This window comes from Maylandia zebra, unplaced genomic scaffold (assembly GCF_041146795.1).
Source record: "Maylandia zebra isolate NMK-2024a unplaced genomic scaffold, Mzebra_GT3a scaffold02, whole genome shotgun sequence".
Classification (NCBI taxonomy): Eukaryota; Metazoa; Chordata; class Actinopteri; order Cichliformes; family Cichlidae; genus Maylandia; species Maylandia zebra.
The window spans coordinates 233128-257392 of NW_027490032.1; the positions used below are offsets into that span (position 1 = coordinate 233128).

Consider the following 24265-nt stretch of genomic DNA (forward strand, 5'->3'; position numbering starts at 1 on the left):
ATATTTAAACAGTAAAAATATGGAGACTTTTACAAAAGGACAAAAAGGAAACGGAGAAAAGTGCAAACATGACACTGAGGACAACAAGCTCATCTTCTTTGTGATTTAGTGTTTGTTTTGTCATTTACGGGTTGAAATGTGATAAGAGAAGAGCATTAGCTTATTGTTTGCTGGATTTTAAAGTTTCTATCTTTATGTCTGTACGCACAGCTGCATGTTTGTTTTTTTCTTAACCACATTTAGAGTGTGTAATGTTTTCAAGTTGCTAAAGCTCAACCTCCTCTGTGTTTTTGCTCAGATACAGCAGATATTTTCAGTATTCATTTCTTTAGTTGAACAGCACCACTTCCCTTCAGTTATCCAGTTTTTTGTACTGTTTAAAAATTGTTGTTAACTTTTTCTTCTCTTCATCAGTGGTAAGTTCCTCTTTCTTCACAGATACTGGTGTGAGTGCACAAAGCTCCTGCAGTGCAGAAGCCCCGCCTACCTGCTTTTTAACGCTTTCAGCCAATCAGAAGAAAGTTATGCTGAAGAGGGAGGAGTTAAACAGCTCTTTTCAGATAGATTCTATCTGATAAGGGATACACCAAGGGGCTTCTCATTTTGAACTGCATGCAAAGCTACTCTGGTATAAGTAGCTCTGGCACAATATGAGTACTCGGGTGAAATGACCAAAACATTTCCACTTTAAAAGAAGCGCAAATGTTAGTGTAGCAAAGCACAACCACTTGCATACTTGTCAGATGACCTTTCTGTTGATTTACTCTCATGTTCTTGTGTTACAGTGTTCATCACTGTTTGTTGAGATTAAGATTGTGTAGCTATTTTGCAGGCTGGAGCAGATAGTGTATTTTTCCATGCTAACACAGTTTATGGCTGTTTTTAATTCAGTTTGCCCTTTGACATTTACACTGTTCAGTTTATGGTGTACAGTACAAAGCTGCACTACTTCCTTCAGATAAACTGTAAAATTAAAAAAAAAACCTGTTTCATTTTTTTATTGATGTGCTGATACTAGTGTTTTATTAATAATAAATAATACTAACTGTGAATGGAAAGCACGTGTCGGTGTCAGTACGCCACTGACTGAACACTTGAGTTTTTGTTTTTTGTTTTTTTAACTAGTAGAGTGCACCCTGCCATAGTTTCCTTTTTTAATTGAAGGAATTACATTCTGAAAATAGTAATAAATAATGAGACACTGGAAAAAAAAGCTAAAACATGAATCCTTTACCCAACTTAAACAATTTGATTAATACATTTGCTTTTTATGATGAGTCACATTTTCTATCTATTTTTTATTTCCAATTTTTTATGATGGTTTTCTTTTTTATATCTACATCTGGAAATATTTTAGTTTTGTATAATTTTTCACTCCTTCAACTCCAGTCGGCCTAAATTCATCTTGTTGGTGGGCTGGTTCTGCTCCCCAGGCCTCGTGTTTGACACCACTGCTTTAAACTGTAACTGCAGATCTTGTTTGAGCTTCATGATTGACTCCACGTCACTTTCTTAGCCACACATTTCTTGGCAGACATGTTCATTTTCTTAGCTTAGAGCCAATCAAGTGTGGGCCACTGTCAGTATGATGGAAGGTCACAGTCAGAGATCTACTTCAAGCTGAGCATGAATCCTTTAGATTCGACTAAACAGCTTCTATGATGGTTTTAATGTGACTTATGATAGATTGGTTTTGTTGTTGAGCAGCTCTGAATCCAGACGTTTAGCTCATTGACTTGAGCCCCTTTGTTATTAGCACGTGTTTATAACCCCACCCTCAGTCTGTTCTCCTTCCTCAAAAGACAAGCAGCCACTGAACAAAAACGCACCTGTTTTCACGCTCAGAAACTTTTAGCTGTATTGAAAAACTTCTCTTTAAACTCCTCGGCAGGGTTTAAACTGGGATATTCTGTTTTGGGGAAATCTCACCATCCTATGGATATTTCTCAAACTCGGAACATTGAAGCGGAAATGGCTGCTCGGACATCTGAGCGTCTCTGCTGGACTCACTGTGTCTGCAGGTGAGCGTTAACTAACATAAGCGATTTCTTCATATTTATTAGATTTCCAAACTTGCTCATAAGTAAACCATGTGAGACCTGCCTGCAGATAAACAGTTAAGGAAACCATAACTCCGGAGCGGGTTAAATATATATTTTCTTTTTTGTTTGCTGACTCCAAAAACAGAAACGTTCAGTCAGAGACGATGTGAGGAAATTAAAAAACTTCCTGCTTCTCGCTGTGCGCGCTCAGATCAAAACAGGCCGTTTTGTTTTTGTCTTGTGCGCGTAACCGACCGCTTGAGCGTTTCCCACTTCACTCAGAGAAAGGATCAGAAAACAGCTGACAGAGAGCTACAAAGTAAAGCCTTTAACTATACGAGGAAACATGATGCATTAGTGGTGCAAATGAGATGCGAAAGCATTGCTGGGCATTAACGAGAAGCTTTTGTGCGCGCACACTTTGAGCGAGAAACGTAAGACACGGTTCAGCAGCATTATAAACCGCGTTCTTACAGCACAGAATCTACAAACAGCCTAAAACACACTGAGAAGGGAAACTGAAGATTACAGCTGATTTTAACCTGGAAGTCAGAAGAGTTACTATGGTTACCCACTGAAGACTGAATTTGTCCATCTCGCTGTTTGCGACATCTGCTGCTGTCAGAACATTTAAAACACAAAATCTGAGGATTTCTTGTTTCTGTTGTTGTCGCTCCACAGGACACAGCATGTATCCGGGCCTGAAGCGAACACGTTCATCCATCGAAGCTCAACATACAACTCTAATTTCAAACTTGTATTTAAACAGATCAGACTGAAATATGACGGGCGCAGTCACATTGAGCTGCTGAGGTTAATACAATTAGGTTTTTCCCAGTGATTTTTTTCAGTAGCTTGTGTTTTCTCCCCCCCCCCCTTTTTTTTTTACAGGGGAAATGCGCTTTACTAAGCGCTAGATCAGCCGCTTCGTTGCAAGCTAATCGGTATCGTTTCCGTGAAGCAGCCTCGTAAATAGAGGTGTGACAGCTGTGTCGTTTTGAATAACTTCTTTGAAACCCTGTGACGTCTTCGCTTTCATTTGCTTTAGAGTCTTCCTCCTGTTCTGCTCAGTGTGCAGCTGCTCCGCCGTGTTCGTCCACCTATCAGACTTTAGATGACTTCTTTAATAATCTTCCTGTATTTATCCCTAATTGTTTCATCTATAGGTGAGTGAAATGGTAAATGGCCTGCATTTGTATAGCGCTTTACTCAGTCCCTAAGGACCCCAAAGCGCTTTACACTACATTCAGTCATTCACCCATTCACACACAGGCAATGGAGTGAAACTGAGCATGTTTATATTTTAATTCGTGTCAAACTTCAAAGCTAAACTAAAAAGAGTAGCCTAACTAAATTATTTTTTTTCCGTGTAGAGAAAAAAATTAACTTGAATTGTTCAAAACATGACTAAATGTATTTTCCCTGTCACTTTTCATAGATCTTGATTAAGGCAATGAGTTCAGTTCACTCAAGTCTTTAACAATGAAACTCAAAAAATAATTTCTAAAAAAATAAAATAAAATAAAAAAAAGAATAAAAAAAATTATTCTTCGAATAACAATCATGGAAAGAATTTCCACGTATTTTAAATTGCTTTATTTATTTATTTTTTAGCATTATGCAATTCTGTTATTCCAATTTGATGAAATGTGGAAATCCTTTCCATGATTATTTTAAGTTCATTTTTTAGAGTTTTCATCAAAGTCTAGCGTCTGGTTAACATACATTTTTAATGGGTTTATTACAACTTCCACTTCATCCATCCTGGGATAGTGTTTACTCAGATGTTCAGATATTTAAGATGTTGAAAGCAGTTTTACGAGTCCATGCCCCCCTCAAAATACGGCCCTGGTAAAAATGCGTTAGCAAGCTATAACAGCCCATTTGTCTTTATCCATTTTCACACTAATGCTTAGGCAAGATGTGTTGTTATCAAGTCTGACACTTCTGACACTTGTTAAGTGATAATTTTTACCATGCACGACGCTGTGACAGAGTTCAGTAGCAGCCCGTCAGTCATTGAAATCAACACCAAGAAGGCAGGCTTATTGTTGCTTCTAGAGCCCCCCGAGATGTCAAAGGGGATTGTATCAAATATGAGAAGTTTGCTCTTTAAAGTGTGTTTAACATGGTAAACTGTGTATTTCAACCATAACTGTGATAAGATGGGGAGTTTTTTAGAGGTTCTGAGGAAATCTCATCTGTCCCATGACTCTAATAGCCATTGTTATTGGGGGATTTTACTATGCAACGATGAGTTGATGTGAAAGTGATTCATGATAACGCGTGGGGTTTTCACAGTTGTGGTGATCTAAATCATTAAAAATTTTACTCTAATATGAGAAAACATGTTTTTCCTAAACTATCATTTTAACATTATTAGTTGTGTTCATGTTTAAAATGTGATCCCTGTGTCTAAACGTGTTAAAAGACTACCTGGAAATGAAAAATATCTCACAGAAGAAGCATTTCCTCAAAGGTTTAAACTGTTAATGCTGCTCTCAGTTCAGCTCAGGATGTCGCTGAATGTGTGTGAAATGAAAATCATTAACATCAGTCTGACATCAGTCACTATCTTTTGTGCAGGAGGTAGTTTAAAGCAAAGAGGGACCACCGACTGGACATCAAACACATCATCACAGATGTGTGCTCAGGTGAAAACCATCTGACAGCCTTACAAGGCATTTGTGATCACATGCTTGGTATCAGAGGACAAAATAATATCAAAGAGGAGTGTTTTATTGATGATAATGTTTCATTATCTGGGCTAATATCGTTCACGAGTGCTTTAAATCCAATTGGAAAAAACTGGTGAAGGACTTTTACAGACTCACACTGAGCTGGAACCTGTGGTCAGAGGAGTTATCTTATTGTGAACACGATATCTCCTGAACAACTTCAAATAATAGGATCATGTTTAACACAGATGTTCAAATGGACTCCGTGACCACAGACAAAAGCTGAGGTGAAGCCTTGCGGGCAGGTACAACCACCTCTGTTAGGTCCACGTTAATCAAGTGTTTTCCTCATTTCTAGCCTCGGCATCATCCATATGGAGTTATTAGAAAGGGGGGAATTAGGTACGAAGACCCAAACAGTTTAAAGTCTGTAGACAGCTTATTTTGCCGTTCTAAGATAATAGTTAATACGAACAGTCTCTTTTGAAGCTGTAAGTGAACATTAGAGGTCCTGCATTTTTTACTGCTTCTGGATTGACTTGTTTTTACAGCCACAGAGGTTGAAAATGTACTTTTAGTTTACACAAATGCTAAATGTGAATTAATAAATACAATAAATAAATAAATAAAACACAATGATCATGTTCAAGATATCTCGGTGTACTTTTAGACATTTAAAAAGAAAAACCTGCCTGCACTGGATGAAAAAAAAGAAGGTTTCCATGACATTTTCACACTTGTGATGTGTGGAACCACAAACGCCCTTTTTTCCTCTGACATCATTTCAGGCTTTTTTTGGATCAACTGTGGTGTGTTCAGTTTTAAATATCCTGTTCTAACAGTGGGAAAAAAAGATTGATTCTTTTCTTTTCTGCAGCAGGATGTGCAGGCGAAGCTTGAAGAGGACGTCACTCTTCAGTGTCAGATTTCCACAGATGAAAGAATCTCGGTGTTGAAGTGGAGCAGAGCTGACCTGAACACAGACGGCTACGTCTACTTCTACAGGAACAAACGCTCCTATGAAAACTACCAACATCCATCTTTTCATGGCCGAGTGAAGCTGAAGCACCCAGAGATGAAGGATGGAGACGTTTCTCTGATCCTGAAGAAGGTCACGTTTAATGACACTGGGATGTATGAGTGTCATGTAGCTGTGAGGAACCCTGTGAGAAGTAAAAGAGTTCACACTGAGATCAGTCACTTCATCAACCTCACAGTCACAGGTGAGTTTGTCTACACGCCCTGAAAACTGCATCGCGCCCCAGTTTTTTGGGCCAGTTATAATTTTGTGCAGTTTTGACATAGTGGGTGGATGACCATGTGATGGGTGAAGTCATAGCATGCTGCTAACTCTGTGGATGATCAACAGCAAAACTCTGACAGCTGATGTTTTCTCTGCAGGTGAAACGGATAAAACCTTGTTGGAACAGCAGCTGAAGGAAAAAGGAGCTACAGACGGAAACATGTATGATAGAAAAGCAGAAACTCTGAGTATTCAGATTGTTGTTGTTATTGTTCTCATCACTGCTGTCATTGGGTTTATGGTATTTCTGAGATTTAAAAGAAGTAAGGAGCAGTTTCCAGCCAAGCCTAGTGATAAGAGGGAGGAAATGGCCTGAAATGTTACTTTCTTTACGATGCAATAAAGAGCACCTCAAGATGATTTCATGTTATTTCTGAATGTACATCAAGTATTTACATGCTGTGTATGATCCTATTGGATTATCTCAAAGTTCCCACCTGAACCCCTTTGAGAATCTTTTAGATGTGCTGACAGCTGTAAGTCAAGATAAATGTTGTCCTTGCACATGCAAAGTGAAGCAACGAACTGTTAACAGCAGCTAACAGCTTGGTTGTTAAGGAGATAAACATGGTCCCTACAAGAATTGGCACCCTGATGTAGTGCATTCTGGGTAGCATTCAGAGGGTCATATGGATAAGTTGGGATAAGTTGCTGCTCAAAACAAAGGTCTTGTATTAATACCAGAATCAACTGTTAAATATAGAAACAGCACTGGTGTTCACATTCAGTTCCCTTTTATTTATATAGTCACATTTCACAGTAGGTTTGACTTCGAGGTGCTTTATACTGTCAGGTTAATACCCTACAATAGCAAAAAGCTCCAACAATCAAGCTGTGAACAAGCACTTGGGTAGACAGGGTAGACACTTTATATTCAACCATCAAACAAAAGAAGCTTCAGTGACACTGAAATTACACGTAACTTAAACTTAAACTCTGCTGATAATAACTTCTGTTCAGTGGTAAATGGACTGAACAGAAAATGGGGAGCTTTAAAATCATACTGTGATTATTTTCAGAGTTCCAGAGAGTTTCAGAGCTCAGAGTACACATGACACTTGGTGCCTTTTAATTCGCCTTATCTCTGACGCATTTTTTAGCCCTCATAACTTGATTAGTAAAACACATATGAAAACATGAAATTTTCAGGGCTGTAAAACACAATTAAGCTTTGTCTCATTCAATCTAAATGTCAGAATCTGAAGGCAGTGAAGTGTTTAATAAAGACATCACAGATGTTATCCTCCACATCTTCTCAGCTCTTGATATTTCTCCAGTTCTCGTGTTCCTTGTTCCTGATGTTGCCGTCACTCAGTATAGTCACATCTGTTCCTCTGCTTGTTCACCACTGCTAGATCTGGTTAGTTAGCCATAACCAGTTTTTTCTCGTCTGTATCTGAGCTTAGCTTCAATATGAGCTAAGCTCTGACTGCCCTCTTGTGGCACATTTATTAATTGTTTAGAATATATTTATTGCATTCATGTTCAGCTAAATTGCAGTGATGTAACTACTTAATAGCACAGTAGTGTGGGTGTTTGAAGCCTGTGAAATTCCTTATTTTTGTAATTTCCTTTTGGCTCCTGTTTGCAGAAACCACACAATACCCAACCCTCATGTACCACTACACTGAATATAAAATAAACTGCATCTGTTGGAACTCTACATCTGGATGTCAACCTCTCCTTCTGATCCAGGATAACCACAGTAGCACAATCCAGCATTAAAAAGATTTTACACCATCCTCCACATCAGTACTTTTTATTAATAATCAAAGTCCTCCTGATTGTGACTGGAAAGCATTTATTCCCGAACCTCTAAACTGTTAGTGTCAGTGCTCTGGTCTCTAAAGGTTTAGATTAAGATGTTGTTCATATGTCCAGAGTGTAATGGACCACAAATGTTGCTCTATATAGTCTAAGAATAAAAATATGGGACTGTTAAGAAGTTTCAGGTGACCACTGAAATAATAGCTGATAATCAAGAAAATGCTGAAACAACAAACCTTAAAAGAATCCCTGTAGAAAAAAAAAAAACTACCCCTTTCTTAGTTTTTCAGGAAAAAAAGAAGAAGCCTGATTTCGCTAAATTGAGAGAATTTTTAACAATATGCCTGCGTTGCAATTTACAACAACCTTCCCATGTAGAATTTCTATGAGTAAACAGGAGTATTTTACATATGTAGAAATGAAAGATAACAATAATTCATTTTCTCTTCCTCACTTCAAGTGGACTGAAATGGATCATTTGGTGGGCTGGCTCTGGTCCATGAGCCTCATGTTTGATACCGCTGGTGTAAACACCTTTTACAGATGTTTGAGTTTCAGGGCAAAACTTTTGTTGTCAGAAAAATGTACTTTCTTAGCTTAGAGCCAGTTAAATGTGAGACAGTGTATCAGTGAGAAGCACAGGAGGATAAGAGATGACACATCTCACATCAAAGTCACAGTCAGAGAAGATCCACTTAAATCTGAGCGTGAATCCTGTTTATTCTATTAATCAGCTTCTATAATGGTTTTAATGTGACTGATGACTGATTAGTGATCGATTTTGTTGTTGATCAGGTCTGAATCCAGTGACTTGCCGCTTTGTTATTACGCACATGTTTATGACCCCGCCCTCAGTTTGTTCTTCTTCCTTTAAAAGACACTTGAGGGCGCACTTGAAAACAAACGCACCTGTTTTCAGGCTCGGAAACTTTCAGCTTTATTGAAAAACTGGGATCTCCTATTCTCGTGAAATCTCACCATCCTTTGGATATTTAGCAAACTTTGAAAAGTAGGATCTTCCGAACAATAAGACGGAAATGGCTGCTCGGACATCTGAGGTTCCCAGCTGCACTCACCCTCTTTGTCTGCAGGTGAGTTTGAACTAACACTAAGAGTTTGGATCATATTTATTAGATTTGTTAACTTGCGCGTAAGTGAACCATGAGACTTGCCAGCTCTCACTGCAGTTAAACAGTTAAGGATCATTTCCGCTCAGACTCTCGAGTAACTCTGGAGCGGGTTAAATACATATTTTCTTTTGTGTTTGCTAGCTCCAAAAACCAAAAAATTCAGTCAGAGACGGTGTGAGGAGGTTAAAAACCTTCTGTGCAGACTTTGTGCTTCTCACTGCGCGCGCTCAGATCAAAACAGGCCGTTTTGTTTTGTCTTGTGCGCGTAACCGACCGTTTGAGCGTCTCCCACTTCACGAGTAAAGCTACAAGGATAAATGCTGCGTTAGTGGTGCAAATGAGACTTAACATAACATTTGTCTTCTATTATTTACACAATTTCTCATTTTTTTTCCAAACTGCAGTCCGTTTTATTTGAACAATAATATAAAATGTGACGGATTAAACTGATCAAGCAGAAGAAAAGTTACTGCAGCCACAGTCCCTGTGCTGCACTCTGCATTCGTCTGCAAACATCATACAAGTCACTACTACAACTTTCATTACTTTATTCTTATTGTACTAAATGTTTCTCATATTGTGACTTGTGCTGCCATCTGCTGGTTAAAATAAGCATAAACTGTAACTCTTCTCAGAAGTGCTCGGATTTCTTGTAAATGGTCATCTTGTTGCTAATGCTCAATGCGCCCCCAGGGTGGCTACAATGTAGCTTTCCATCAAGTGTGTGAATGGGTGGACTAGAAAAGCGCTATACAAATAAATACAGGCCATTTTTTTTCTTTTTTTTTACCATTGAGTGTGTGTCTGTGTAATATTTTGCCATCATGTGTTGATATAATCCAATAAAGAATGAGTTATCTATATTCATCTATGCTCTCTCCCTCCCCCTCTTACAAAGTGAAAGTGAAACCAACTCTGTTTTCAGTGCAGGTCAGGCTGCGGACTCTTCACTTCCCAGCCTCCAGTCACAGCAGTCACAGATGGAGTCCCTCATAGTCTTCCTGTTTGTGATTTCTTGCTCTGTAGGTGAGTGAAAGAGAGTTTTTTTTTAAAAAAAATATTTTTTTAGGTAAGTATAAATATGTGTAATGTGTTTAAATGTTGATTCCCATGTTGTGTTTGCAGGTTGAGCTCCTGTGTCTCTTTGTAGTCATTTTTTTCAGCATTTTTACAGCAGCATGTTTAATGATGTAACAGCTGATGTCAGATCCAGGGGTGGGGTGGAGGGATTTTAAAGTCCCAGAGTTCACCTGAATCTGGCTGCTGTAAGCTGCTTGTGTTTTGAGTCAGCAGCCACTTTGGGGTTTGTGTGTTCTTTGAATTGCTGCACGATGAGAACAGCAGCAGTCACTCTGGGTCTGAAATGGACACCATGAGATGTTACTTACACGAGATGTTGGACAACCTTTCCCTTTTAAAGTGTGTTTAATGGTGTAACTTTGCATTTTTATCTTAACTATCTTCATCCCACTACGACTGAGTTCTAACAGTGAAAAAACAAAAAGGGAAATGCGAAGTGAAAGCAAAACTTCAATCCAAGACTTTCTCTTTTGGTTGGAAGTCTTTCAGTTCTCCTTTCACTTCTGCTTTGGATTTTAAGGAAATCCTTTATGTCACATAGCTCCAATGTGAGACCTCCCAGCATTAAAATATGACAAGGACAGCTCTGGACTTTGCTTATGTGATGAGTGGCGCTGAGAGTGTTTTGTGCTAACATATAAGATTTTCAAATTTATTGTAAAGAAGCTCATTCCAAATATGCCTCTAATAATTCCACAACATAAAAATATTATATTAACTTGTGACTTTATTTATTGTGTATTTGAGTCTTTTTTTTTTCTTTTTTGTAAATTCATGAAACTCAGAGCTCCCATGCAGGGAGGTGGAAGGAGTCTGAAGTGATGTAAAGCTTGGATTAGCTGTCAAACACCAGACAGATGTTTGACTAAAGATCATCTTTATTGAACTTGAACACAAAAGCTTCATTTATATGAAAGTTTACAATGTTGACACACTTGGTTCAGCTCAGGTTATCACTGACTGAGTGATATATTTAAACTTATTTAAACTTGAACTCATTTACTTAAATAAGTTTATTAATTAAGTGTTAAGTGTAAATCAAGTGCAGTACACTCAAAAAAGAAAGAGAAAAACTGCTTTTATTTGACTTTAACTACTTTAATTTCATATATGTAAAACATAAAACAATATATATATATATATATATTAGGGGTGCAACGATATTCGTATCGATATTGAACCGTTCGATACAGTGCTTTCGGTTTGGTACGCATATGTATCGAACAATACAATTTTTTTCAATTTTTTTCAATTTTTTTTTTTTTTTTTTTTTTTTTGTGTCCCGTTTGGATCTATAGCCATCAGAATTGTTGTCTTGAGGCCAAGAAAGATGCCAAGAGGATTTATTTTACCAAGTGGATCATCATATTGGTCCATTTGATTGACCTTTATTATAATTATGAATTTATTTTATTTTCAGTTGCAAACGGGACAGGTATGACTGTGGGATAGGACAGGGGGAAAGAATGAAAGAAAGAGGGGGAGAGAAAGAAAGAAAACCAAAGGGGAGAAAAAAAAAAGAACAATACAAAATTTGTAATTTATTTTATCAACTTTCCTTCTGACGATGCTGTCTGTGTTGAGCGCTCAGTGAATCTGCATTTGACTACTCCGCCTAGGCTCGAGAGTGCAGCCTAGGCGGAGTAGTCGAACGCAGATTCACTGAGCACTCAACACAGACAGCATGGTCAGAAGGAAGAGCGCAGGGCAAGCTAGCGAGACAGAAGTGGACCTCCCCACCCTCATTCAGATCTGGCGTTTGGAATTATTTTGGTTTTCATGTGACGTATGACCCTGAAGGTAAGCGAGTCATGGACTAAAGTAAAACAGTATGTTGGATGTGCCATGCAATGCTCAATTACATGGGTGGGAGCTAGTGTGTTAGCGCAGTTAGCTCGTTAACGTGTTGGCCGTCTAGCCCCTCTGTATAGGGTAGCTCGTTAACGGAGATTTGCCGTGTTGTGGCGTTAAGGTTATTTCAACGAGATTAACCTGAAAGCACTAGTGGTGTTGGGGGAAAACTCTGTAAAAAACCCAGGAGAAATAAAGACACAATGAGACAAAGTTACTTTCTTTGCTAAACGTGTACACGGGTGAGCTGCTGAGAACAACTCACGTCCTGAACAGAGGCTTGGCACTTTTTATAGGAAAGACAGTGAGAACAGGATAAGAAAATAATAAACAGATAAAATAAACAACTCCATATGTGGCGCTAGTCTCGTCAGCAGAGAGCTGGGAGAAAGCTGTGAGAGATAAAACAATCTAAAACAATATGTCCCAAAACAATATGTCTTTGCTGGGAAAGTCTAAAAGGATAATTCTAAACTAATCTAACCATAGACAAAGGGCATCTTTGTACATTTAAAAGAAGGTAAAGAAACATAGAATCATTTTTCCTGTAACAAGTGGGAACACAACGAATATGACTGCACATTTACACCGACATCATCCTAGTGCAAAGACAAAAACAACAAGCATGCATGCTACAAACTTTAGCCGAGTCATTTAGACAGCTGTTAGCACAGGATTCTCCTTATGGAGACCTGATATGTTTAATATGCTGCTGAGAATATAGCCCAGAAAAAGCGGATAGTATAGCTTTTATTTTGGAAAGAGACATTTCTCTGTAATAAACTCTCTTTTCCAAAGATGAGTGATTCCTCAATCAGATACAGGGCTCGCAATATCGCTAGCCCGACGTCCCGGGGCTATCTCTGCCCTGCCTGTCGGGCTATTGTAGGAAGGAAAAATATATGTCAATGCTTTTGCATTCTTTCAGAAATGTAGCTGGGTAATTATGTCATTGGGTGAGCCACTGTCAATATGTGACATATTGAAATCGTGTTTGAATTTGCGCTTGTTTTTTTGCTTTCACTTTGCAATCATGCGAACTGTGTATAGAGAGCGACAGCACTGATCTGTGAGTGATGATAATTTGTGCACCAATTCCTCTGACATCGTCTTATTAATTGTTAGCTTACTATGCAAACATGACAAATGAAATCTCCCGCAGCTTAAACATGTGAGAGGTTGATCGCGCAGAGAATCGCTGAGCTTATGAGAGTGCGGCAGGATATATATTTCACTACGATGACCTGGATGATTGAGAACCTTCACAGACAGATATATATTTTAGTTCTGCTGAGCCAAATAAGACAGGTCAGGGTGAAGAAGTGACAGCCAAAGAAAAGCTTACCACAAAACGGAGAAGTTATGACAAATCAGACTATAAGGCAAAAAGAAAGTGCAGCTTTATGGTTTCATGGACAAAAGAATTTCTGTGGCTGCAATATGACGAGCTAAATAACCAGGGCTGCACATAAGTGGTCCGCAGGTGCGTATTCGCTGTCAAAATAAAAAACACGCACAAGGGTTAGGGTTAAATTTAAAAACTGTACTTTTGTGTTAAAATATATATTTATAATTTTAATAAATGACAAATTAAAAAGGCATGAACATTTTTTTGTATCGAAAAAATATCGAACCGTGACACCAAAGTATCGAACCGAACCGTGAATTTTGTGTATCGTTGCACCCCTAATATATATATATATATATATATATATATATATATATATATATATATATATTTTATTATTATTATTTTTTCATGTAATTTTGTTACATAGGTTCAATTTAAATGTTCGATTTAATGGAATTTAGTCAAATGAAATGAATTTGATTAGCACACGTTCAGTTTATACCAAGCACTCATAAATCCCACTGTCATTAAATGTGACACTGGCCACATTCTTAATGAGCAATTATTCGAATAAATAAAAAAAGTATTTTACATGTTTCAGTTGGATTTTAATTAAAATCATTGCTTAATGTTTAATAAGGGTGTATAATATTTATTTTTAGTGTGATAGACAATAAAATTGCACAATAATCAGGTACCTTTGAAATAAATAGACAACAAAATACAAAGTAAAGTAGCCAAAAGTTACACTCAAAGTTATTTTCTTTCTTACCTGTAAAATTTTAACTTGTTAGTCTGTTATTTTAGTGCCCTGCAGGGTACATAATAATAACATAATTCAGCTAAAATACTCTGAAATTAAATTTAAATGAACGGAATTACACCTTGAGACTGGTTTTTACAGAGTCAAGTAAACATAGTTGGAGTTTATTTGATGCCAAAGAAACTGCAACTAACTGAGGGAAGCCTAGCAGACAGCCAGCAGCTACAGCCCTTTGTTAGGGATCGTATTATCGTAATCAAGTATGTCTCCGATTGTAAGCTGTTACAGAACAGGAAATTAGTACAGAGACCAAAACTGCTTTTTGTAGGCCATAAACATTTTAACATGGTGTTCTGTGAAGACTGACGAGCAAAGAGCCTCAAACTGCTGTTTGAGGCTCTTTGTGTTGTCTTGATTTTTCAGCCACAAATTCTTATCAAGTGCTGTTAACAGTTAAAAATGTTTTAAAAATTTAAAAAGGAGTTACATTTTAAAAAGATTATTTTCTTTCCTTCAGCTCTTCAGCAGGATGTGCAGGCGAAGTTTGGAGAGGACGTCACTCTCCAGTGTCAGATTACTACAGATGAAAGAATCTCAGTGGTAAAGTGGAGCAGACCTGACCTGAACACAGACGGCTACGTCTACTTCTACAGGAACAAACGCTTCTATGAAAACTACCAACATCCATCTTTTCATGGCCGAGTGAAGCTGAGGGACCCAGAGATGAAGGATGGAGACGTTTCTGTGATCCTGAAGAATGTCACGTTTAATGACACTGGGATGTATGAGTGTCACATAGCAGTGAGGAACCCTGTGAGAAGTAAAAGAGCTCACACTGAGATCAGTCTCTTCATTGACCTCACAGTCACAGGTGAGTTTTTAGAGCTCACGCTCAGCTCCCACATCATAAAAACCTCAAAATATAAAAGCATGAAATTACAAACTAAAAATCTAATGATTGATTATTTGTTACTTGGCAAATAGACAAACAAAAGCCAGCGAGCTAAAACTCATCAACAGTTTCTTCTTCTCTCTTCTTTTTGTGTTAAGTCTGAAGGGTAGAGTCATTAGCATGCTACTAACACAGATGCTAAACATTAAACCACTCTTGAAATTCTCTGACAGCTGATGTTCTCTCTGCAGGTGAAACAGATGAAAAGTTGTTGCAGCAGCGATTCGTGGAAAGTGAAGCTGGAAACATGCAGGATGTGGGAGATGTAGCAACTCCGACTGTTAAAATGGTTGTTTGTTTTGTTGTGGTTGCTGTTATTGTTGTTGGTTTTCTGACATTATTCATATTTAAAAGAAATAAGAAGCAGCTTCCAGTCCAGAGTAATACAGAGGAAGTCGATTTAACATGTCCAGAAATATAATTTTATAAAAAGAAAATTTACAGATTTCATCGATAGCAGCTTTGCCAGGAGGCTAAGCAACATGGACTTCTAGTTTAAAAGTGAAAAATAGGAAATAACAAACTGTTCTGTGGTTATCAAAAACATAACAGCTCTGCAAACTCTTCACATAAACAGCAAATTCAGCCTGGAGCTTCTCACTGTGGTATAGCATTTCTAACCACTGCACCACTGTCACAGCATGACACATGGGAATAATTACTAAACATGGAGCTCACACTAGAACCGAAACAAAATTTGCATGCGGACAACAAGAAAGGTCTTGTATGAAAAAATATACTTCTGTAATAGTAGTCTTTTTTTTACATGGAGTGGAAGCAGACTAGTATTACTTACTTGTGTAGTGTTTTCTGTCTCTGTGGTGGTGGACACCAGAACAGAAGGCAGTCATCAAGTTGAAAAAGGATTACCGTCAAGCTTGGTTGGCTTGTCGAGTTTGTTGAGATCATGGAACAAAACTTTTGGTCGACCTCAAAGTGATTCTGGAAAATGTTACTCAGGAAGGGGAAGCAGTTTCCTGCCTCTGCTGTCATGCTGTATAAGATGAAGATGCAGTGCTGCTGATCCTAACTGAGGGTTTTGTCGGCATGTGGATGGAATACTTTGAGGATCTTCTCAATCTTACTGACACGCCTTCTGTGAAGGAAGCGGGGTGCAGCGATGAGGGGGATAACTTACTTAACTTAGCCCATGACTTGGGGTGAGGTTGACGAGGCAGACTGGGATCAGAATTGGGATTCACAAGTTCTGGAAATGAACAGAAAATAAACATAATAAAATAAAAAGAAAATTCTGAAAAAAAGAATTGTTACAACAAACAAGTTACAATAACTTGTTTGTTGTTTGTGTACTGTCATCAGGATCCAGGATAATGTGAACCAACAATCCTTGTATCCTCACGCAAGTTTGCACAAAGTCGTATGGTGCTGTTTAACAACAAATGTGTTGTTAAACAAGTGGTCACCTGCTGCTTTTAACTCTTTTGATCTTTTTTTTTGTAAACGCTGTATACTGGTTTGTTCTGGTTTCTTTCGGTCTGTTGTGTAGTACTGTTCACCTGCACATCTGCCCAAATTACCAGTATGGGGTTCAGAAATGTCTTGGCCATCAAATTATTAATTAATAATTATTTTTTTAATAAAAAAGAATAAAAACTGAAAAAGGAAACACAGAATGTGTCACAACTTTCTTTCAGATGCAAATTTAGCTCACTCAAGCTTTTAATTAACTGTTTAAATTCAATCAAGTAAAAAAAAACTTCACACATTCACTGAAATAGAACATATGACATGATGTACAAACAGGGTGTGTGATTTTTGCAGACCTGCTAACTGTCAGGGAGATTTGATGCTGTGAAGAGAAACGGATATATGTGGCTTTCGGAGCAAGGATGATGATGTTGGGTGAACACCACAATAACAAAAGGTCTGTGGATGAAGGTGACCAAATCCCATCTGATCCTCATTTGTGCTGCAGGAGTCACAACACTTTGATTCAAAGCAGGTCACACAAGAACCTCAAACTATAGAGAAATGCCCTAAACTCAACAACCTCCAAAACTCAATCGAAAGAAGTTTCTGTTTCTGTAACATTTAACAGAAATAAATCCTCTTATGAAACGGTGTAAGTGCTGAAATTCTTAGAAACTGTCCTGAAATATTACCTGACAAAGCACAACTCAGACTGAGGAGACGTACAACATCATGGAGTGGAGCACTGACTGCACGGAGCAACAGACTGGCTACAGGACAAGAAGAGACGATCACAAAGCACTAAAAGCTAACACAGGAGCCTGATTACCACCGCAGGGGTGAAAACAATATAGTGGAGAGTTGCTCCTCATCCAGCCTTCAAATACTGCAGCTAAAGACGGAGCACACCTGGAACTCAGAACAGCCACGACTCTTCTGTCATATGAAAGAACTCATTGAAAACCACAATGATCTCTGAGCCCTGTGTTAAAGTAAATCAGAATCTATTTCTGTAATATAATCAGATTTTAACTCCCATGAATGCAACTGAATTTGTAAAACAGAAAAAAAATATTACGTACAGCTTACAAAGGGCAGTTTGTTACACCAGGTATTAAAAAAAGAACATTTTACTTCTGAGAAAATGTTAACAGATCATTTTATTTTATTTATTTATAACTGCATTGATTCTGAAATAGGAACTGTTTGCAGTATAGAGTGACACTTTGAATAATCATGTTTGGTTTGAATGATCATGTCCTGCAATGAATGGGGAAGTTTGTATGACTCATTATTGTTTATATTAATGTGACACTTTTATGCTTCTGCGGTTAATAAAGGGGAGTTGTGAGCTGTAACAGATGTAATGTTCTCTCTCTTCTTCTTTCATAATACGTTTGGGTGTAGGTGCTGCATTGTCTCCAAACTGTTGTCACAGATGAATTGTCTCAAAGTCCTCCTGATTTCATTTCTAATTCCTGCATCTACAGATGAGTGAAACTTTTTTAAATAAATGTATTTAGCATAATTCAGAAGAATCTTGTAAACTTGTTGATTTTTGTGTTTTGTTTTGTTTTTTGTTTACACAGGTCAAATAGTCCAAAATATGATTTCCTGTGTCTTTTCTACATTTTTATAGATCTTGGATAGAGATCAGACAAAAATAAGCAGTACAGATCAGTGAGGTGGAAAACACCTACACACACATAACTGTCTGCAGTTCTTTGCAATATTGTGTTGCTGCAGTGAAACGAACAAAAAAATCTGTCATATCTATATATAGCTCATCAGTCCATTTTTGCACCAGCCGTTGTGTAGTCAGGAGAAGCAGGCATGATTTTCCATAGCTATCAAAACTGAGTTGTTTTGGAAAAATCAAGGTTAAAGTTAAAATGCAAAGTTTACAATGTTAAGCACACTTTAAAGGGCAAACTTCTCCCCATCTGTTAGAAAAATCCAGAAAAACTTTAGAGTAACACAAGTAATATCAAAAACAGAAGTGAAAACAAAATTGGCCTTTTTTTTGCCACTTTATAGGAAATTCCCTGACGCAAGTACAGATATAAAAAAGAGAATAAAGGTCATCTCTATGAAGGTTCGACCTGTATATGCGGCTCCCAGCGCTGCTCAAAATATAATTGACTCATGGAGTCAGTTATAATTATTACTAATTTTACGACATGTGATGTTGCATACTGCTAACTCAGCTTAAATAACTTCTGTGGACAGCCATCCCCCAAACTTAAAGAAAAAGACCATTTTTGTTTGGTTTATTATTTCTTTGTAATGATGCCTCTTGGAAAAAAAAATCTTATACTGTTGGAAAGTCTGTTAAATTCCCTTAGCAGCAGAGTTGAGTATTTCGGTCGAGCCCATGAAAAATTTACTAAACCTTGTCGGTCAAACAGTTTGTTTTGCTCTTATTTGGTGTCATTTATTTGGAAATAATCAACCAAAACCAAACACAAATTTCCTTCTGTGCTAACTTTATGTGATGTGAATATTACTAGGGTGACCTACTGTTTCACCACAGCTGGGAGGACACACACCATGCTGTGTCTAATATAAATCTTATTTTGATCTTATCTGCACTCCTGTCAGTTTTATTTGACCAGAGAAGGTTGAAATATGGCAGCTTACACTCGTGAAACAGAAGCAAGAAGAAACGTGCAAAAGTTCAGCTGCTGAAGTGAATAAATGTCAGTTATTCTGAGATAAAATCTTGTTTTTTTTTCTTACTATTTATCAACTTCTTTTGACTGCGACTATGTTGTATTTTTGTTGCATTATGTTGCAAGTGGAAAACTGGTTGTGATGATGCTCTTGCTTGTGGTGTTTGAGAACTGCTAACATCCTGGCATAACCACATCTTCCCTTTTTGAATCCTAACAGCTTTCAGCTGCCTTTACTGCTTCACTCTCTCCATCCACTTGTCACAGATGGCTTCTTTAATAATCCTCCTATCTTTGTCTCCAATTGTTCCATCTGCAGGTGAGTGAAAACATGTTTTTATTTTCAGTAACATTATTTAAAGTAAAGAGTCATTCATTAAACTCAAGTGTTTAATGTTGAAACTGCAGATGCTGTTGACCATAGCTGGACTGGCCATCGGGCATACCAGGCATTTGTAGCCACAGCCACCCTGGGGCGCCTCTGTCAGTGCGCCCCAGGGTGGCTGTGGCTACAATGTAGCTGCCATCACCAGTGTGGGAATGTGTGTGTGAATGGGTGGATGACTGGTTGTGTAAAGCGCTTTGGGGTCCTTAGGGACTAGTAAAAGCACTATACAAATACAGGCCATTTATCATTTTTCGTTTTTATGGGCCGATGGGTTTTTTTTTTCGTTTTTTTCTGTAACGGTATAAACACTGAAAGGTGGTGGATTGGCCAGATGCTGGGAGATGTGTAAAAATAACTCAATTGTTTGGTGGTGGCTATTGCGGAGCTTTCACAGATTGAGTAACATTAGCAAGTGGTGGAGGCCAGCAGGTGCAGCACGCTGGCAGGTGGATGGCGGAAAGGTGAGGCGGGAGGAGGAGAGACCCGAGGCGGCCGCCGGTGTCGGTCCGAGTGTCAGGTGAACTGAACTTCAGGTGAGAAGTTATGACCTGCAGTCTGGCTGGGCAGTAGTGGTTTTTGATACGGGCGACACGGGCTGTTGCCCGGGGCGGCATCACGGACATCGGCAAAAAAACAAAAAAATAAATAAAACAAAAAGTACAAAAAAAAAATGCTCGTACTCATGCTGCCCCGACGTCAGCCAGCGCATATTGGGAATGGCATAGGCACCGATCGGTTTTCTATCGCCCATTTGCTGGGAGTAAGGGCGTCCTTCGTTTGCGAGGTGCGCCCGCTGCTTGCTGCACAGGGAGGAGAGGGCGGGGCGGCGGGGATTCTCTGGCTGGCTGGAGCAGCATCTAATAACCAACTTGCAAAATATAACAAAATAAAAACAAAACAACAAACACGTAAACATCAGACATTATAATACAGACTTATAATTTGCACCGATGTTTTTTCGAAATTCTATACGCGAAAAGTGAGCGCGAGAGCCCTCGGTGCGCCTGCTCGCTGCTGAAGTCAAAGTAAACTTTATTGTCATCTCAGCTACATACAGTCCAGTATATAGAGACACGAGACAACGTGGCTCCAGTTACAGCAGTGCAAGTAAACAAACAATAAATATAAGAAGAGTAAGAAAATAAATATACACTTTAGGACTCGGGGTAAAGGGATCAATAACAATTTAAAATTTATAATTTACAGTTTGATGATTTAAATCGATGTTGCAAATCCAAGCCCGTTATGTATTTATGACGGGAATCCTGGGTTGTGTGAAATCCCAGAAATGCACCCTAGACAAAGTGAATCTGTGAACTAAAGTGTAGGTCTATTAGGTTATGTTGGGGTGATCCTCAAGTTGGGGGATTTGTGTTCATACTGGAGTGCAAAATTAAAACCAATGGAAGATGGACAAGAAAAGTTCAAAGCCATCAGGTCCTCAGTTTAGAAAAAAGAGAAAAGAAGAGGAGGAGAAACGAGCAAAAGATACAGGTAAGCAGATGTGTCATTGGATAATGGCAGGTCATCCTGAAACAACCAGAATCAGAATACTTTATTAATCCCTAAGGAAATTATGTGGGTTACAGTTGCTCCAAGAAGAAATGGTAAAAATAGCAACAGTAACAGACTAAACTCCAAACAATACATTATGTTACAGATTTTAATATTAATTAGTGATTGTCAATTGTTGATTTGTCCTGTTCTCATATGACGAATTATTATGGCTGTTTGGTAGCAGTTTGCATACAACTCTCTCTTCTTGTGTGTGTGTGTGTGTGTGTGTGTGTGTGTGTGTGTGTGTGTGTGTGTGTGTGTGTGTGCGTTTCTCTGGCAAAATTCAGTATGGATTGGGGGGCAGAGGGAGTGTTCGCCCAGGGCGCCAAACAGGCTAGTATCTGCAGACAAACCGCAAACCGCCACTGTATATGGTTCAGATATAAACCAAGTTTAGGTGGAGTTTATTTTCGTTATGCTGACTTTTTTACAGTCAGTTACAATAACTCGTACTGCGTACTAGCTAGCATGATGGAGTTTATATACAGCTAGGCGGGTGCTATGATGTTAATGATGTTGAAATTTATTTTATTCATAAGGTTAATTAGTTTCCAACCGTCCCGTAAAAAAACGGAATCGTCTCGTATTCAGAGAAAATATTCGTATTGAGCTGAAAAGGAACACGATTTGTCCCGGACTTCAGCTAGAATGGAAAAAGACACAAAGCTGGATTTATTCTGTGTCTTTATGCTGCAGCTGTTTCTTCTTCTCTCATTCTCTCTCCCCTGTTGTTATTTCAATCATGAAACTGATCATTGATCAGCTGATCAGCTTTTCTCTCTTGTTTGTTTATCGCCCACTTTGCGCCAGAAAGAGGAAACCAGCGGTTAAACAACAGCAGCACGTTTAAGCTTGATCAGCTGTTGTTAGAATTTATTTAATATTAATTTCTAGTATCAGCTGATGTTTGCTGGAGCCACAGCTGCAAAAAAGCTGCTGGTCATGATGTCGGTTTGGTTATCTGGTGAGAGGGAAACATGAAGATGAAACCAGGAGATGTCCTTACTGAATCATCAGAGCTGTGATGGAGAAACAGGTTTACCTTTTAGGTGACATGAATGAGTTGAAGGGAAGTTATGAACTGTTTCTGAGAGACAAATAACACCAGGATCCTTTTTTAGGTAGCTGACAGCTGGTAACTGTGCAGGTGCGGATCTAGCAAAGTGTTGCCAGGGGGCCAGGTAGGGCATTAACAGGGAGAGGGGGGCACAAAGAAATACTTTCTTATTCTCATTTAAAATGTCTCGCTTTTAACAAATAATTATCTGAATCTTACAACAAACTTTTTCATCTGATGTAAAATGTATAGAAATCCATTATTGTACATAGTAATTTTTTTTAGGGTCCCAACATAATTTCTTCAGAAGTAGCTAAGTACTGTATATGATGCCAGTATTTTCCCACATTTTCTAGATACTTTACCAGTACTTTGTGTAAAATGCCATCAAAAAGTCAATTAAGTTTTCTTCTTTCTCACCTGTCTTTCTGTCTCCTTTCACTTTTTAAAGGTTGCCATGTTAGAAAAAATATTTTTCCCTACCATGCTGTTTATTGATGTTGTAAATGAATATTTTATGAAAATATATCTACGTCTGTCATTTATTATTTTTTAATATTCAGTAATGATCATGTCTCACCTCTAGTCTTCTCTGTCTTAATTTCAGGTTTCCACCATATGTTGTAGATAGTTCAGGAAGTTAACTCGACCAAGCAGTCTTGGGGTTTCTGTACTGTTTAGAATACCAGAATAGGGAGGATGGTGTAGTTTATTAGATTGATACATATACCAACAAGACAGTGTACATCACTGTGACAACAGTGTTTGCTTTCATTCAAAGGCTTTATAGTTTTTCCTATAATACCCGCTGGGCCAGTCTCTAGTCAAAATGCCTGGGCCGATTTTTTGTCCCAGTCCAGCCCTGCTGTTGACAGTGGTGGGGCGATATTTGATCAGAAATTAAAAAGCAGTGCAAATAATTTGTGTGGAAACCTATGATTTTCAGGCTTATGTTCAGCTCTCATACAGACTGAACACTGAAAAGTGTCTGCATAACAGGTTAAGGAGTCCTAAGTGAAATGGTGATCACATTTAAGCAAAAAGTAAAGATGCTGAAATGAAGCTACTCATTATGAAGACTATAGTGTCACCTGAATAAATACTGTAAGCTGCTGATATTTTAATCTTCATTGATGTGTTCCTTGAATTGCTGAATGTTGAGAATAAACATTTAAAGACTGAAACATGTGCAAACTTCACAGAGATCCTGTCAAAGTCAATCTTTCTAACTGTGGCCTGTATTAGTCAGCAGCCCTGGCACATTACTGCACTTTGAAGTTGAAACAAGAAGCTGCAGACTTCAGCCTTGTAGGGAATTCTGATGTAGATGATCAGGTTCATACACACGGGTATAAATTTTGATGCTCTGAATCCTTTCTATTCCTTTTATTTGGCTAATGGTACTTTTCACTCTGAAACAGTGATGCTTATTTGCTTAATGAAAAACTGAATCAGAACAGAATGAGCATCATCCGACATGCAGTGAAAGTAAAAGTGAGGAGATCTAGTTTAAATGTTGTTTGCACTACAGAATGTTTCAAGATGATGTGAAGGATAAAAATAGTGTAGTAAGAGTCAGATATATACACCCTGTTTACAATAGCCAAAACAGAAAGACAGCTTAGCTCAATACATTATATCACTGAATAGCTCAAATAAAGTAAGTAGTTCAGTAAATATGGTACAGCAGCTTCTCACCTGTAGCATGTTAGTCCTGTTTCTTTTCAATCAAATGGTCTAATGGTCAGTTTGTAGAACATCAGTGTACCAGATGCTTTGTTTTCTCTGGTTTAGTTCAGCAGAGCTCAGTTCTCTCAGTAGCGCCTCACTGTGATTGGCTGCTGTGCTGAATGTTTCCTTTAATGTCTCTGTACTGTGTTGTTTCCTCTTTTAGACCAGACAAACATCACAGCTGAGTCTGGGCAGAACATCTCACTGACATGTCGAGCTCCAACTAATAATAAGCAGATCTTGGCTGTTCAGTGGAGCAGAGCTGACCTGAAGCAAGAATATGTGCTTTTGTACAGAGATGAGGTTTTTGTTCCAGACAACCAGCATCCAGCTTTTAAGAACCGGGTGGATCTGCAGGACAGACAGATGAAGGATGGAGACGTGTCTTTGATTCTGAAGAATGTGACGATTAATGACACTGGAACATACGAGTGTCGCGTCTTCAGGAGAGGAACAAACCACAGGATTAGTACCATCAGCCTGAGTGTTGTTCCTCCAGATGAGTCATTAAA

The 24265-nt window shown here is 38.3% G+C and overlaps 2 protein-coding genes across 3 annotated transcripts; both read left to right on the plus strand.

The window, feature by feature from the left end:
* Positions 1 to 1886: 1886 nt before the first annotated feature.
* LOC143412338 (uncharacterized) lies at positions 1887 to 7723 on the plus strand. The gene is made up of 4 exons (XM_076881084.1): positions 1887 to 2021; positions 4629 to 4696; positions 5598 to 5943; positions 6122 to 7723. The coding sequence occupies exons 2-4, from the start codon at positions 4685 to 4687 to the stop codon at positions 6337 to 6339; spliced, it is 576 nt and encodes a 191-aa protein (XP_076737199.1). The 5' UTR covers positions 1887 to 2021; positions 4629 to 4684; the 3' UTR covers positions 6340 to 7723.
* A 959-nt stretch (positions 7724 to 8682) lies between these two features.
* LOC143415720 (sodium channel regulatory subunit beta-3-like) lies at positions 8683 to 17866 on the plus strand. Of its 2 annotated transcripts, none has more exons than XM_076881113.1 (4): positions 8683 to 8881; positions 9846 to 9946; positions 14483 to 14836; positions 15109 to 17866. In XM_076881113.1, exons 2-4 carry the CDS (start codon positions 9901 to 9903, stop codon positions 15336 to 15338), a joined length of 630 nt encoding a protein of 209 aa, XP_076737228.1. In that variant the 5' UTR covers positions 8683 to 8881; positions 9846 to 9900; the 3' UTR covers positions 15339 to 17866. The 2 variants fall into 2 exon arrangements, with proteins under 2 accessions (XP_076737228.1, XP_076737229.1); XM_076881114.1 differs by having other exon boundaries at positions 9851 to 9946.
* The last annotated feature ends 6399 nt before the right edge of the window (positions 17867 to 24265 follow it).